At 33.2% G+C, this 14,757-nt stretch overlaps 2 protein-coding genes and 1 long non-coding RNA gene across 5 annotated transcripts; 1 reads left to right on the top strand and 2 right to left on the bottom strand.

Annotated features, from left to right (window-relative positions):
• The first annotated feature begins 271 nt into the window (after positions 1-271).
• On the top strand, positions 272-2,186 carry LOC103868547 (glycosyltransferase BC10). The gene is made up of 2 exons (XM_009146631.3): positions 272-1,289; positions 1,369-2,186. Exons 1-2 carry the CDS (start codon positions 759-761, stop codon positions 2,005-2,007), a joined length of 1,170 nt encoding a protein of 389 aa, XP_009144879.1. The 5' UTR covers positions 272-758; the 3' UTR covers positions 2,008-2,186.
• A 238-nt stretch (positions 2,187-2,424) lies between these two features.
• On the bottom strand, positions 2,425-8,021 carry LOC103868545 (probable LRR receptor-like serine/threonine-protein kinase At1g51880). 3 transcript variants are annotated; one of them, XM_033290963.1, is made up of 12 exons: positions 7,456-8,021; positions 6,100-7,354; positions 5,947-6,018; positions 5,805-5,876; positions 5,641-5,712; positions 5,517-5,548; positions 5,367-5,432; positions 3,849-4,219; positions 3,625-3,751; positions 3,302-3,364; positions 3,018-3,207; positions 2,425-2,924 (listed from the first exon to the last, which is right to left on the bottom strand). In XM_033290963.1, the coding sequence occupies exons 1-12, from the start codon at positions 7,529-7,531 to the stop codon at positions 2,516-2,518; spliced, it is 2,805 nt and encodes a 934-aa protein (XP_033146854.1). In that variant the 5' UTR covers positions 7,532-8,021; the 3' UTR covers positions 2,425-2,515. The 3 variants fall into 3 exon arrangements, with proteins under 3 accessions (XP_033146854.1, XP_009144878.1, XP_009144877.1); XM_009146630.2 differs by having other exon boundaries at positions 5,367-5,548; positions 6,100-6,238; positions 6,329-7,354; positions 7,456-8,019; XM_009146629.2 differs by having other exon boundaries at positions 5,367-5,548; positions 7,456-8,020.
• Positions 8,022-9,132: 1,111 nt separating this feature from the next.
• Positions 9,133-13,261, bottom strand: LOC103868544. The gene is made up of 4 exons (XR_632942.3): positions 11,132-13,261; positions 10,931-11,021; positions 9,612-9,670; positions 9,133-9,444 (listed from the first exon to the last, which is right to left on the bottom strand). It is a non-coding gene; the product is annotated as an uncharacterized LOC103868544 (long non-coding RNA).
• Between the last annotated feature and the right edge of the window lie 1,496 nt (positions 13,262-14,757).

The following is a 14,757-nucleotide window of genomic DNA, read 5'->3' as shown; positions in this document are numbered from 1 at the left end:
GAGTATTAAATGTATAAACAGTTTTCATCATTCTATTAGGTTTATAACTAGGCTTGTGTACATTTATTTGAAACTGCAGAGCAAAACTATACCAAACCAAAAAAATCGAAACCAAACTGAATTTTATAAATATTCAAAGTGATCATATATCATTGGAACCGAAAGAAGAACTGAATAGATGCCTAAGTTTTTAAATATTTAAAATATCACTTATATTTAGTTTTTTAATAAAAAATATCCTGAAAATATTATTTATAAGTCTAATTATTCGAAAACCAACTATCTGATTTTTTTTTCAAAAATATTTAAATTATCTAAATTACTCGATATTTTATTTCAAAACTGGAGCTACCCGATATTTTCTTTTAAAATTTTGAGTTATCCATAAAATTTATTTAAATTAATTGAGATTATCCAAAAATCAGCACCAAACCAATTGGATCATATTAGCCGGTTTCCAACTTTGTTATCCAAACTGAACCGAAACCGAACCAAATTTCATATATAACCGAATTGATCCTATAACCGAAAAAACTAAACCAAATTAACCTAACTGAATCGAAAACCATAATGCCCAGGCATATACATTTCTTAAATACACTGTTCCAATGCGACGTTATGCGTTTCCTAGGTTTATGCTTATGTTACACTAAAATGATAAATCAGATGAGAGTTTTTAGAATAACATTTCTCAATGGATTCGTCAGACAAACATTGTCGAAGCATAATAAAAATAAAAAAAAGTTGAGATCTTTTAGATGAAAGTGATGGATATGGAAGAAGGGGTTAAAGATAATGCTGCATCACCACCCCCTAAATCAAGAATCACAAACCAATCTAGGGCTCTTGTGTCAATACGTCTGCTTCAGGTATTGTTGCTGTTTCTTGTTTTGACTCTTGGGATCTCCGTTGTTAGTATACACATGATCAAGTTCTTCAAGATTCAAGATCCTGTGTCTTCGACCACGTTGGTCTCTATGTACGATCATGAAGCCGTTACGTTAGAGAGCTTTATTAGGCCTCCTTTGAATGTTTGGCACACTATGAATGACGGTGAATTGCTTTGGCGTGCTTCCATGGAGCCAAAGAGACATGACTATCCGTTTAAACGGGTTCCTAAGTTGGCTTTCATGTTTCTCACCAAGGGGCCTTTACCATTTGCTCCACTTTGGGAGATGTTCTTTAAGGGACATGAGGGTCTCTACTCAATCTATGTTCATGCATTGCCTAACTACAGATCAGATTTTGATAGGTCATCTGTGTTTTACAGAAGATACATCCCAAGTCAGGTACTGTCTTTGATTTTTCAGCTTACACCCATTTTATTAGTGTTCCTCCTCACATGTGTGAATTTTTTATGAATTATAGGCTGTGGCATGGGGAGAGATGAGTATGTGTGACGCTGAAAGGAGGCTTCTAGCTAGTGCGTTGCTTGATATATCTAATGAATGGTTTGTTCTGCTGTCTGAATCATGCATTCCTCTACGCGGTTTCGGCTTTATCTATGGTTATGTCTCTGGATCAAGATATAGTTTCATGGGTTGTGCTGACGAGGAAGGACCTGATGGGAGAGGAAGATACAGAAACGGAATGGAACCTGAGATCACACTTAGCCAGTGGAGAAAAGGGTCACAGTGGTTTGAAATTAACCGGAAACTCGCTCTTGAGATTGTTCAAGACATCACTTACTATCCCAAATTCAAAGAGTTTTGTAAACCTCCATGTTATGTTGATGAACATTACTTCCCTACAATGTTGTCTATGAAACATAGGATTTTTCTGGCTAACCGGACACTGACATATACAGATTGGTCACGTGGTGGTGCTCATCCAGCTACTTTTGGAAAGGCTGATATAACGGAAACTTTCCTCAAGAATCTTCCAGGAGCTAAAGCTTGCTTCTACAATGATCAGAGGTCTCCTGTTTGTTATCTCTTTGCTAGAAAGTTTGCTCCGAGTGCATTGGAGCCCTTATTGGAACTTGCACCCAAGATTCTTGGGTTCTAATAGATCTAACACTTGTCAATCTTGGTTTTGTTCTGGAAAGTGCTTGAGTTTGGACTGTAAACACTACAACTGATCATTAATAAGTCTCTTCTTACACAATGATATTTGAGGTATTGTGATTGTTATAGATAATTTTGACCTCAGAGATGGTTGAATAAAGAGGATTGAGTTCTTATTCAGTCATGTTGTTCCTTGGTTAGGGGTCTACAGTATTACACTTGTTGATTCCGACACTGACCAATTCTTAATCTACTTGAGCTTACCAGCACAACAACTATACTACTCTTTTTACACTCAACAAAGATGCTAAGTCTTTCTTGATATAACCTCACATCTTAGTCTTTTTTTGTTAGGGAGTGCAATGAGTTTGTATATTGTAAAGCAAAACCATTCAAGCCTAAATTAGGGTGGTAGCTGTAGCATTTTGTTACTCCAACTCACAAAAAGCAAATATACATTATAAATGTTTTTCACACCCCAATCATTACAACATAAAATCAATAACTTATCATCGCAAACGAGGAGGTGGATTAGAACCAAAGCCAAGTGCAAGATCTTCAACTGAGTCTGTTGACACAACAGGCAAATCCTTTTTCCTCTCAACTTCAGCAGCCAAACTCTCCTTAAGAGCGGTCACTACTTGACTCATTCCAGGTCTGTCACCAGAGTTTCTACAAACGCAAGCCACAGCGATCTCAACGGTCTTAAACGCAGAGGTTGGATCATAGTCTCCACAAAGGCTAGGGTCAAGAATCTCTTCAATGTGTTCTCTTGAGAGCAAAGACTCAACCCATTGACTTATATGCATCCTTTCCTCATCCTTTATGATCGCGGGTTTCGCAGTAACAATCTCTAATAGAACAACACCGAAACTGTACACATCACTCTTCTCTGTCAAGATGTTTGATGTGTAATACCTGCAGTGAAACATCCAATCTTTGTTTGAAAATAGCAGAGTTTTTTTTTTTTTTTAAAAGAAATTTAGCAAAGATTTGAGCTTAGATCTTTACTCGGGGTCGACATATCCAGGTGTCCCGGCTATGGCTGTATTCATATGACTTCCTTCTGCTGCATCAAACGCTCTTGAAAGGCCGAAACCGCCTAACTTGGCATTGAAGTTTTCATCTAAGAATACATTTGTGCACTTGACGTTTCTGTGAATGATGGGTGGCGTGCAGCCAGTATGCAAATACTCAAGTCCTATATATAGACAAGGGAGTTTCACACTTTACGTTTTATTACAGAACACACAACTCCAAGAGATAAAAGCACAGAGTGGGTTTCAAGTGCTAACCTTGTGCAACATCAACCGCAATTCCAAGTCTATCTTCCCAGCTAAAGACAGTTGGACTGTTCTCTGCACAAGACAAGTTTTAAAAATCAAACAGTGGTTTTACCTCAAGAAGAATATACAGACAGCACTTTACTAATGAAGAGTTGGCCTAGTGTATAAAACTCATAGATTATTTAGTAGGTAACTTATAGGTCATAGGTTCAAATCCCCTTGGGAGGACTGGCATGAGCCTTACTTTAGAGGATGTATGGGGCTACAGGCCCGGGATTAAAAAATGTAAAAAGAATATAAAGCATTTTACAAGTGGGAATGCAGTAAAGAACCTGAGATGTGTTGTTTCAAGTTTCCATTAGCCATGTACTCATAGATAACCGCCAGTTTATCGCCTTCATTGCAATAACCAAGCATGGTTATAAGGTTTTTATGATGAATTCTGAAAAGGTGTTTGACCTACAATTAGCATACACATAAACTCTTCTAAGTCTCCTCCCACCATATACTACAAAATTCATGGCAAGTTATTGTCTTAAAGAGATATGGCATATACCTCTGCTCTGAGTTGTTTGTAGCCTTGAGAAGACAATGAAGACACAAGCTTGACAGTTACTTCCTTACCATTTAACTGTCCGAGATAGTTTCTCCCAAACCCAACTTTCCCTTGATCTCTTTCAAACCCATTTGTGATATTCACAATCTCTGCGTATGTAAACTTTCTGTTTGCAGGTTCCATATCAAAGCCATCCACTGCTGTTTCATTCATGTCATGGTCAGTCATTCCACTCTCTATTCTCTGTAATGACGGACGCGTAGAGAAACCGGTTTCTCTTCGCTGCATTGATGGAGGCATTGAACCAGTATCTCTTCTAAGTAATGACAGTCCATTACTTGAAGCTGTGATTGTCCTGTGGACCGTTCTACCTGCAGCAGAATAGTAAAAACTACCGTAAATATTGGGAATAACCCGCAAACTAAACTTGTAGAAAGCAAGAAAACTATAAAAAAAAATTCAATTCAAGAAAATCGTTTTAGTTTGTATATTGATTGTATGAATCAATACTATTAAAACAGGAATATGACCTATTTGATATAGGTGTGATCCAACTATTTTAATAAAATTATTAAAACTTTTTATTAATCATTTAAGATAAATATTATACAAAGAAAAACATATATATGACTAAAAACACAAATATAAAAATTTAACTAGATTTTGACCCGCGCTTTAGGTTTTTTTTTTCAATTGACAAATATTTAGTAAATGTCATATTTTCATATATTTGTGTTTTATTTTATAAAAGACTTAAATTTTTTATCTTTATTTATCGTATTTCATTTTAAATGACTATTTATGTTAAAAAAATTAAACATTATTTCTTTAATGAACTAAGTTGGTATAACTCTGATAAATTAATTTTATTATGTAGTTAATATTTTAATAAAAAATTATATACTTTTAATAAAGATTTATACTTTTCAATGAAAAAAATCAGTTTTTTATGAATGCTTAAATTATATTAAGAAAATAAAAAAAATTAAGGATAGTTGAAAAAAAATTATTTGAACTTGGACTCAATGGCCCAAAGAAAAAAAAATGTGAGAATTGGATATGATTTCTTAATCGGCTCAAATGGCCCAAGAGATATCTGATGTGGGCTTGATCAAAAAAAAAGATCCAATATAGATGTGTTATTAATATTACTTGATTGCCCTTAATGAAACATGCAATGTTAGTAAATAAAAGGGTAGGCTAAGGTAAAAATGACAATATGATTCTGCTTTAATAGTATAGATTTCAACAAAAATGTGAAACAAAAAAATATACCCGCCCTTAAAAGGGCGAATCAAAATCTAGTGAATAAATCAAAATATAGTGCTTTAACACATTATATTATTTTTTTTTTTTTTGGAAAACTACGTTATCTATTATAAGCGGTTTTCCTAATCCTAATAGATAATACCGAATAGTGACAATTTACTGGTGCACCGAGATTTAAGTCACTTTTAGAATCAACAATGACCATTTCATGTAAACTAAGAAAAGAAGTAGCATAACTAAGAAGCATACCTTGTTTTTTCTTTCTCATGAAGATGAACAGTATAGCTGCAGATATAGTAGCGATGAGAATGAGCCCTGCAAGTGATGCAACTAAAGGAATCACAAAACTGGGAAGTTTCTTCTTCTTGGATTTGTTTTGTGTGAGCTCTTCACAGGCACCTGTAGCACAAATACTTGGATTCCCGTCGATACTGAAGATATACATACAATTGATTATGAGTTAAATCATATAACGCTTTTGAAGCACGTAATGAATGAGAAAGAGAAGAGAGTGTTTGAGTACCTGAACGACAAGCCGCTTTTTCCCATGAGAATAGACGGTATAGGCCCACTAAGCTGGTTGTTACCCAAGTTTCTACAAAAATCCACAGTGGCTGAAATCATATACTAATTACTGGGGGCTATTAATACTATAACTAGTTAGGTGTGGTTGAGCAAAATACACACATAACTCTAAGGAACTGAAGTTGAGCCAAGAAAGCTGGTACTGGTCCGGTCAAATTGTTGTTAGACAAGTCCCTAAAGGTAAACACGTTAGAGAATTCTACTATTTGCATATAGTAATTACCAACAAAAGCTACAAACTTACAGGACTTGCAACTGTGTAAGAAGCGATATATCAGATGATATATCTCCTGTTAATCCGGCTGATGATAAGTTTCTGTTTCATAGAGAAATAAACCAATTAGATTCACTTACAAAGATATTGCTCTAGGCATGGACCTATTGATATAACACTTACAAAGCTATTACTCTAGGCATGCTTGTGCCATTGTAGCTACAATTCACACCTTCCCATGTGTAAGCTTGAGGCACACACACATCTCCTTCCCAGTTTCTCTTGACTTTATATGTAGACTTAAGATTCCTCATAGCAGAAACTATATGATGCTCACAGAGAGAACAACAGTAAGACAGAACAAGAAAAACTGAAATGGACAGCACAAGGATAAGAGAGAGAGAGAGCTTACGGTCGTTTTGATCTGTTGAAGATTGCGGAAGCTTGTTTACAAAGTAAGCCTCCATAGCGTTGATAAGAGGTGGCAGAGTTGAATCTCGACTCTGACTAATAGAAAACTGGAAGCTCTGTTCCGACAAAGGATTTGAAATGGACAGAACTAAGGTCTCCAAGTAGGTAAGACTAAACGGCCTCCCAAAACTGTTTCCGTTGAATGAAATGATGAACTCTCTTTTTGATACAGAACCGGAACTAGGTTCTTGAAGTTCAGAGAAGTACAAGTAGAAGTAGAACTCAAGAGAAGGATCATCAGGAGTCCATCCAAAGTCTACAGACCCACCCACGGTTTCCGGTACAACTGCTGTTCTCATTACAGCTTGTGGAAGATGAAACTTACCGCTACTGTTGCGTGAGGAAGAAGTCGACCGCTCACTTAACTGCTTAGACCCGTCAGGTGTAGATGGAAACCATATTCTATCAAAAACATCATCTGGATACCTGACCGTTAGATTGGTCGATGACCCAAAATCCAACCGTTGAAAGAGCTGGAGTGATTCAGACTTGGTTGCATAAGAGGAGTTTGGTAACTGTCTAAGTTCCAAAACCGATATAAAAGGTGTACCGTTTCCTGTATTCACCAAACACACTTGTAACGTGTCCGTCAAGACAGAGTATATAATCTCTTTGGAAACTGTTCCCTCAGAAGACTCCAGTTTAACACTGTCCCATTTGTTTGGTCCCAAGTGAAGATCGAACCCAGGTAACTCGTTCCTTGCATCATAGTTCCCGTACATAAAAGCCGCTCTGATCAGATACTTGGCGCTGACGTTAACACCAATCTCGTAACAGTTTCTGACTCCCTCTGGAAAGCTTCTAACGAACCACATGCTCTGCATCATGTTTCCTCTATACTCAGGCGCCACGAAGCTGCTGGTTCCTGTATCCGTGTAACTGGAATCCGAAACATACTTTATACCTGTTGAAGACTCGGTGTAACTCGAATTATCCGGTTGTAACCCGCAATCTATGCTAATGAATCCTGATTTGTAACCAGTTTTAACAAACTTTCAGACATAACAAGAAAGAGAGACAAAAGCATAATCGTTGTTTGACCATATAATGATTTGAAACTTATCAAACCTGTTTGATCTTGTGCATTGGAAAGATTGATGAGAACCACACAGCAAAGGAGCGTAAGAGACTTGGATACCATCATCTCTGTGCTTTCAGGAAGTCATCATCTCTAAAATTGCAACTGTTTTATCCATTTCTTACAAAGGAAGCAAAAGAACATAAGAGTTTGTCTTGTTTTGTCCAAGTCAACTTCTTCTAACACAATGTCAACTTGATCTTTTTTTTGTGTGCTCACAAGTCATAACGTATAGATCATTATCTTATACAACTAGTAGACACTTATCAAGAAAAGCCAAATTGTTTTATTTTTATTAATTTTAGTTGGTTTCTTTAAACAACGTGTATGCTAATGAACAGGTCAACTCTGAAGTAGACAAAGACCAAAGACTTTTCTTTTATTTCTTTGATTTGAGTTTGACAAAAGAAACTTATGTTCACATGGGTTTTATTCTCATTCTCTATAATTTCTCTGTAATTATGTAGGCGTAAATAAAAATAATTTTTTTCTAAATAAAAGATGCCTAACTTTGTAACCTTGCATGAGTAATTCGGTACAGTATCTCTCACCATCATTTAATAGAACAAACCCTTTCCTAGTGGTGTGTGATCTGAAAACTGACGGCGCCTTCGACATTGATACTCCTTTGTAATCGCCAGTGAAACCCTAGTTTCATCTACAGTTGGAAACTTGAAGGCGTTAAGACAAGAACAGTAATATGAAGATGGTATCTGTTGGGTCAGAATCATTGAAATCTGAAACTTGGAGATAGTTTTGGCTTCCCGAAAGCCTTTTTCTATTAATTTGACTAAACTCAGACCTATGGAGATATTTAAAAACATTTTAATCAAACCGGTAGACTACTAAGAGCATGATTAACCCACCCACCCTATTAGGTCTCTTAAGAGCAAGTCCAATGGAAATCCTTAGCAAAAAATCCTTAGAAAAAAGTATTATAGTAATGTATGGGGCCCACTAAATTTAAGAGTTTATGTTAAACTAATCTTTAGTTAAAGATCAGACTTGTTACTGTGCGCGGATCCCACCGCTACGTGGAATCCCGCGATTGGCTCTTTTTTTTTAGCTAAAAAAATTAAAATAATAAAATAATTTAAAAAACTTATCTCGATAGAGTAACAACGTTGCGGATGGTCTAATGATTATTTTAGTTAAGAGACGCCTACAATTTGTGCTCCAATGCAAGTTTCTTATTTAGGAGTTTTTAAAAAATTATTATTTAAACATTGTTTTATTAAAGATAAATTTAATTATTAAATAAAACATAATAAAAGATAACATTTAAAACATAGATTTTAAAATAAAATATATAAAAACAAAGATTAGTAAAATAAACGAGAATAATTTAAAAGAAACATCCGAGTTCAGTTGTTGTCTTCATCTCGTCCAAATTTATGCCATAAATGTTCAACCAAATCAGCTTTCAGTTGATGATGTATTTGTGAAAGAAAAAAAAAAGAACAACAATACAAGAGTTTAAGAAACTTTAAAGAAAAAACAACAATACAAGAGTTTATGATTCTTTTGGTATGGACTTGAAACTTTAAAGAGAGAACAAGAACAAGAGATTATGAAACTTTAAAGAGAGAACAAGAGTATTGTGAAGTTATATGAAAACTTTGTTAACCTTCACAAATTTCTTTTTTTTAAGGAATTGGACTGTGACTGAATAACAAGAAAATAAGCTTAAACATTTTAAAGATTGATATTGTAGTTCGGTCAAGATGATAATTTGATATTCTACAAACATTAATGCAACAAAACTTTGACATAAAACAGCCAAGTGCAAACCAAGAACCAATAGAACAAGCACAACCCAAGTGAATAATACGATATTTAGAAACTTAAAAGAGTTGATCATCAAAATCTTGTTTCAACGTCCGAGAGATCCAAGCCTTCTCGGTAAAGCTCAAAGTCATTAGCGCTCCATCTGCAGACCAAGTTGAGTTTGAAATAGCCAACTTGATTCCCAACAGACACTGCAACAAGTAACTATAATAACTAAAGCATAAACTAAAATGGTGAGACACATAAGTCAGAATTCTCATAAGCGTTAAATAAGCTGCAATGAAGAAGCTTTGTGAAAAGTTGCAACAAAGAGACATGATACAATTCAAGACAAGAGGGGGTTCAAGAGATAAGATACCTTTCTACCTCTTCCTTTGGCGTATCCGTATTATGAAGTCCAACAACACCATGAAGCAGCTGAAACAACATAAGTAACTAGGGATGTTAACATGGGTAATTACCTATGGGTTTACCCAAACCCCCTAATAATGGGTTGAGTTTTTACCCGTCTAAGATTTATTGGGTCAACCATGGGTATTAATTTTAAAACCCATATTTATGTTGGGTAAATATAAAGGGTAGTGGTGTACCCATGGGTTTTCAGTTATATTATCATATATTTTACCATTTTTTAATTAAATTATATAAAATTTGCAAAAAACGTTTTTTCCGTCAAAATCAAAAAATGATTTTTTCCGCCAAAACCGTAAGAATAAATTATCTCACAGAAACCAAAATATGAGTTTTCACGCCAAAACCGAAAAATCGAGTTTTTCTGCCGAAATCGCATAACTGACTTTTCCCGCCAAAACCATAAAACCAAGTTTTCCCGTCAAAACCGCAAAACCGAGTGTTCCCGTCAAAACCGCAAAACCAAGTTTTCGGCCAAAACCGCAAAACCGAGTTTTCCGACTGAAAACCGTAAAACCGAGTTTTCCCGCCAAAACCGCAAAACCAAGTTTTTTCGCCAAAACCGCAAATCCCAATTTTCTCGCCAAAACCGCAAAATCTAATTTTCTCGCCAAAATCGCAAAACTCAATTTTCCGCCAAAATCGAAAAATCGTGTTCTCGCCGAAACCAAAAAACCGAGTTTTCCCGCCGAAACCGTAAGACCGAGTTTTCTCGCCAAAACCGCTTGCAAGTTTTTTCGCCGAAACCGAAAAACCGAGTTTTCCCGCCGAAACCGAAAAACCGAGTTTCCCGCCGAAACCGAAAAACCGAGTTTTTCCGCCGAAACCGAAAAATCGAGTTTTTCCGCCAAAACTGAAAAATCAAAATTTTCTGCCGAAATCGCAAAACCGATTTTTTCCGCCAAAATCGAAAACAGGTTTTCCCGCCAAAATCGTGAACGAGTTTTTACGCTAAAACAAGTTTTTCTATAAAATTGCGAAATCTTGTTTATATATTGAAGCTCACATTAATGATATTAATATTTTACATGATTTTTTAAAAAATAAATAAGATAATACTTTGGGTACCCATGGGTAAACCTATACCATATTGGATTATTTTTTGGGTCTGGATTTCAAGATTGATGTTTATGGGTTTTTGCGGGTTGGGTATAAACTGGGTTGGGTTATCTGTGGGCTGGGCTGGGCTGGGTTATTTTACCCTACCTTAACATCCCTATAAGTAACTGACAGTAAAAAGTTCAAGTAAGAAGCAGAGTACACAACCTTGGAGGCTTTGAAGATACACGGACGGATTTCATCAGAAGCAGAACGACCTAGAGCAACCTGTATCACTTTGTTCGAACAGAGGAAGAACCTAAACCAGTAGAAAACAAATTATAAATAAAAGACACAAAGAACAGAGAAGAAGAAACATAGAAGAAGCAGAGAAGAAGATAGATAGAACAGAGACGAAGGACACTTAACTGTGTGAAGAAGAAGAAAAACGTGAAATCGCCATTGAAGAGGAGAAGAGGATTGAAGGTAATTAATACTCTATTCCAATCTCAAAATCCCAACACAATCACACGATTCTACCTTTCGATTCACAAAACAGCCTCTTCGATTCGCTTCCGACGCATGCGATTTTCGGGAACAAGAGAGAGAGAGAAAGAGAGAGAGAGAGAGAGGACTCGGTGATCGGTTTTTTTTTCCTTCTCATTAGAGCATGATCCAATACACTGCTACCACGTGTCCTCTAAGGCACGTATCATCTAATCCCAAATTAGGAGACGTTTGTTGTTTTAATTGTCACTAGGTAGACCGTGATAATTACATATTTACAATTATATAATACTTATGTTATATGTATATGGTTAATATGAAAGATTCGATGTTACATATTGATATTTATACTATGTTCATATGAACAAAGAATACATTAGAACGTTTAGAAAACGATCACATTTAACACTAATTTTAAACATCAGAAAAATATAATTGAGATAAACAAATACTTCACGCATAACCCCAATAAAAAAAATCAGCCATGAAATATAAAAAAGAGATTTGAATTACCTGAGATTTCTTATCATTGGTTTCATTGTAACAGTAGAGATGATTTACGGTTTTCTTCTCTAAGCATTGAGTCCGAAAAGAAGTAATTCTAAAAAAATATTTAAAGATGTAAACAATTCCCAAAAAATAACAAATTATATAATTGATAGGACAACGTTAATGAGTTTCAAAGTTTTTAAAAAGTTTTGAGATTACCTTTGGCTCTCAGACGTACCGAAGAGGATCACGCACAATAAATAAATTGCACTTGATTATAATACATATCTTATATTATATTCTTGATAAGTGATTTAACTTTATTAAAAAAGAATTACCTTTTTCGAAAGGGATGATCAGTTCTTGGATAAACAGAGTCGTCTCTTTTTGTTAGTTGAATCACTACTGATGCAAAAATATAGATAGAGATACAACATGGAGAGGAAGAAAGCAAAAATAAACGGAGAAGAAGAATCCCCCATAAAATTACCAGTAATGGTGTTTCCGTATATGAGTTACTTATTGATTATCATACACCTTCGTAAGATCACAAAATTAGAATTTAAATTAGAACGATCAAAAACATATGAAAACTTAAAAGATAGATGCATGAAACTACTGGAGGTGGCGTGATATTTATATAGCAAATTAGTTTAAGTTTCTAAATGACCTAGTTTTCAAGAGAAGATATGAGATAGAATATCTTCTAATAAATTTTAATTCAGCTATGAGATATAATATCTTCTAATAAAATTTTAAAGATATTCTGGTTATAATATATACATAATTTTGGTAACTCAAATCTTGCTATATATATATTTAAATATTAAATGCATGATATTATGAAAGAAAATATCTCGCCAGTTGATTGCAACTGATTTTTGATAAAACAAATCCCACTATAAGGATTTAAATAATAGATAATAAAAAAAGAATAATGAATTTTAACGTTAAAACCCCTCAACAAAGTTTGTTTTGGGTAAAAACCTCCAATCTAAGTATTTAATGAAATGATAATAAATAATTTAATAACATTTAATGACTTTTAGTGATAAAACCCCTCAACTAAAGATGAATTATAAAAAAACCCTCAACTAAAAATTCAATGAAATAAACCCTCAACTTATAAACCGTTAACATATGTCACCCTCCGTCACGGTTTTTTAGACGGAGGGTAACATATGTTAACGAAACTAAAGTTGAGGGTTTATTTCACAGAATTTTTAGTTGAGAGTTTTTTTTACGATTCTTCTTTAGTTGAGGGGTTTAATTACTAAAAACCCATGAAAATACACTAAACTAACTTTATTTAATGAATTAAACTCTAACAGGTCATAATTACTATTACTGCCAGTAATTTTTAGTTTAGAGGTTTCTACACTAAGTAAACATAGTTAAGAAATTTTACCATTAAAAATGAAAAAAATCAAAATATTGTAATAGGAGGATAAATTTTCAAAATACATTTTATAAATTAATGTATAAGCTTTTATAAATGATTTAGAACCTCTTATAATAATTTAAAACGTTTGATTTTATAAATGTATTTATAATTTTATAAATGATTTATAAAGCATGCATTGAATTATTAGACATTAATAGTTATTATGATACTTTATATACAAATATAATTCTTTCTATACGGATATAAAATCATTATATCAATTCAAATAAACACCTTTGTTTATTATTTTAAGTAATTTATAAATATATAAAAAAATTGATCGCATTATTTTGCTTTCATAGTTTCAACAATTAGTTACCATAAATAATTATTTATAATATCATGTATATTATTTGGAAAGTGGTAATTGAATTATCTTTTCCTTTTACATATAATTATAATAAATAAAATTAAAAATCATCGGTCAATCAAATTATAACAATTTGAAGAGTTCATTTATGATCAACACGTAATAAAAATCACTTATGTGACTACTCAATCAATATATATTAGGATTTATATTTTTATAAATAATTTATAACACTATATAAATAATTTTAAAATTCTTATAAATTTATTTTGTAAACAACGATAAATAATATAAAAATCGTATTAATAAACATGTTTGGATTTTTTAAAATTTAAAATAGTTATTATATAATTATATTCGAATACAATTCATCAAGTAGAGTATAAAACTATTATAATTATCTTATATAAAAATTCTTTCATTATATTTTATAGTTTATAAATATTAAAAGTAATAAATATAACATTATTAATTTTTCTATAATTTCGAGAATTAGTTACCATAAATTGTTATTTGTAATATTCTTTAGATTATATGGCAAGTGATGTTAAATATTTTTAGACTTACCTTAAATTTTTAGATCTAATTTAAATAAATAAAAATTAAAAACAATCGACCAATCAAATTGTAATAATTTTTTTGAATCTTCACCTATGAGCGATACGTCACCAGACCTCACTAAAGTGACTTCTTTTTTAATATATAGGGGGATTTTTCTTTTTCTTTTAATCATAATTTGTCTTAAGAACCCACCTAAGATACATGGTTAATCCTGATATAATTTCCAAAAGAGAGCAAATCAACATGGTATAAAGTAAAAGCTTCACGTTGGGAGATGTGGTGGCCTTCAAACCCGGGCCGAGAACCTCGTAGTCATTGAAAAATAGCAATTTCAGTTTTCATTTTATTTTTCCTAACGCAAGTTTCATTTTTGATAGACCCTAGATGGTCACTGAAATTAGAAATTAGAAAACACATAATAATATGGTATCTTATATATTAAAACAGAAGTCACAACTTTGATTCATGTGTGATTTTTTTTAAAATAGACTTATTCCTAAAATGTCATATAACATTTAATCTCTAACTAATTATTCTTACCTTTATTAATATGGCTAACTAATCCACACAATATTAAACCGTATCCTTTTAATTACGGTTTACATAACCACCATAATTTATCTTTGAATTAAATTATCTTTTATATTTTGGTTAAGCACGTGATGTTTTCAATATGGTTTGATTAGAATTATTTTCATATTTTGGTTTTGGTGTGTCTATACTGCCGGTTAACCAGTTATACCA

This window comes from Brassica rapa, chromosome A05, assembly GCF_000309985.2.
Source record: "Brassica rapa cultivar Chiifu-401-42 chromosome A05, CAAS_Brap_v3.01, whole genome shotgun sequence".
NCBI lineage: Eukaryota > Viridiplantae > Streptophyta > Magnoliopsida > Brassicales > Brassicaceae > Brassica > Brassica rapa.
Note: the sequence above shows the minus strand (reverse complement) of the source record. Positions and strands in the feature narration are given on the sequence as shown.

What these genes read in the sequence shown, in the direction of transcription:
- LOC103868547 (XM_009146631.3), top strand. Translation starts at nt 759, where the DNA reads ATGAAAGTGATGGATATGGAAGAAGGGGTTAAAGATAATGCTGCATCA. An exon ending in GAAGATACATCCCAAGTCAG is followed by an intron (nt 1,290 to 1,368) that starts GTACTGTCTTTG and finishes TATGAATTATAG; the next exon opens with GCTGTGGCATGGGGAGAGAT.
- LOC103868545 (XM_009146629.2), bottom strand. Translation starts at nt 7,531, where the DNA reads ATGATGGTATCCAAGTCTCTTACGCTCCTTTGCTGTGTGGTTCTCATC. An exon ending in AAAAGCGGCTTGTCGTTCAG is followed by an intron (nt 5,549 to 5,640) that starts GTACTCAAACAC and finishes GTATATCTTCAG; the next exon opens with TATCGACGGGAATCCAAGTA. An exon ending in TGCGGTTGATGTTGCACAAG is followed by an intron (nt 3,208 to 3,301) that starts GTTAGCACTTGA and finishes GTCTATATATAG; the next exon opens with GACTTGAGTATTTGCATACT.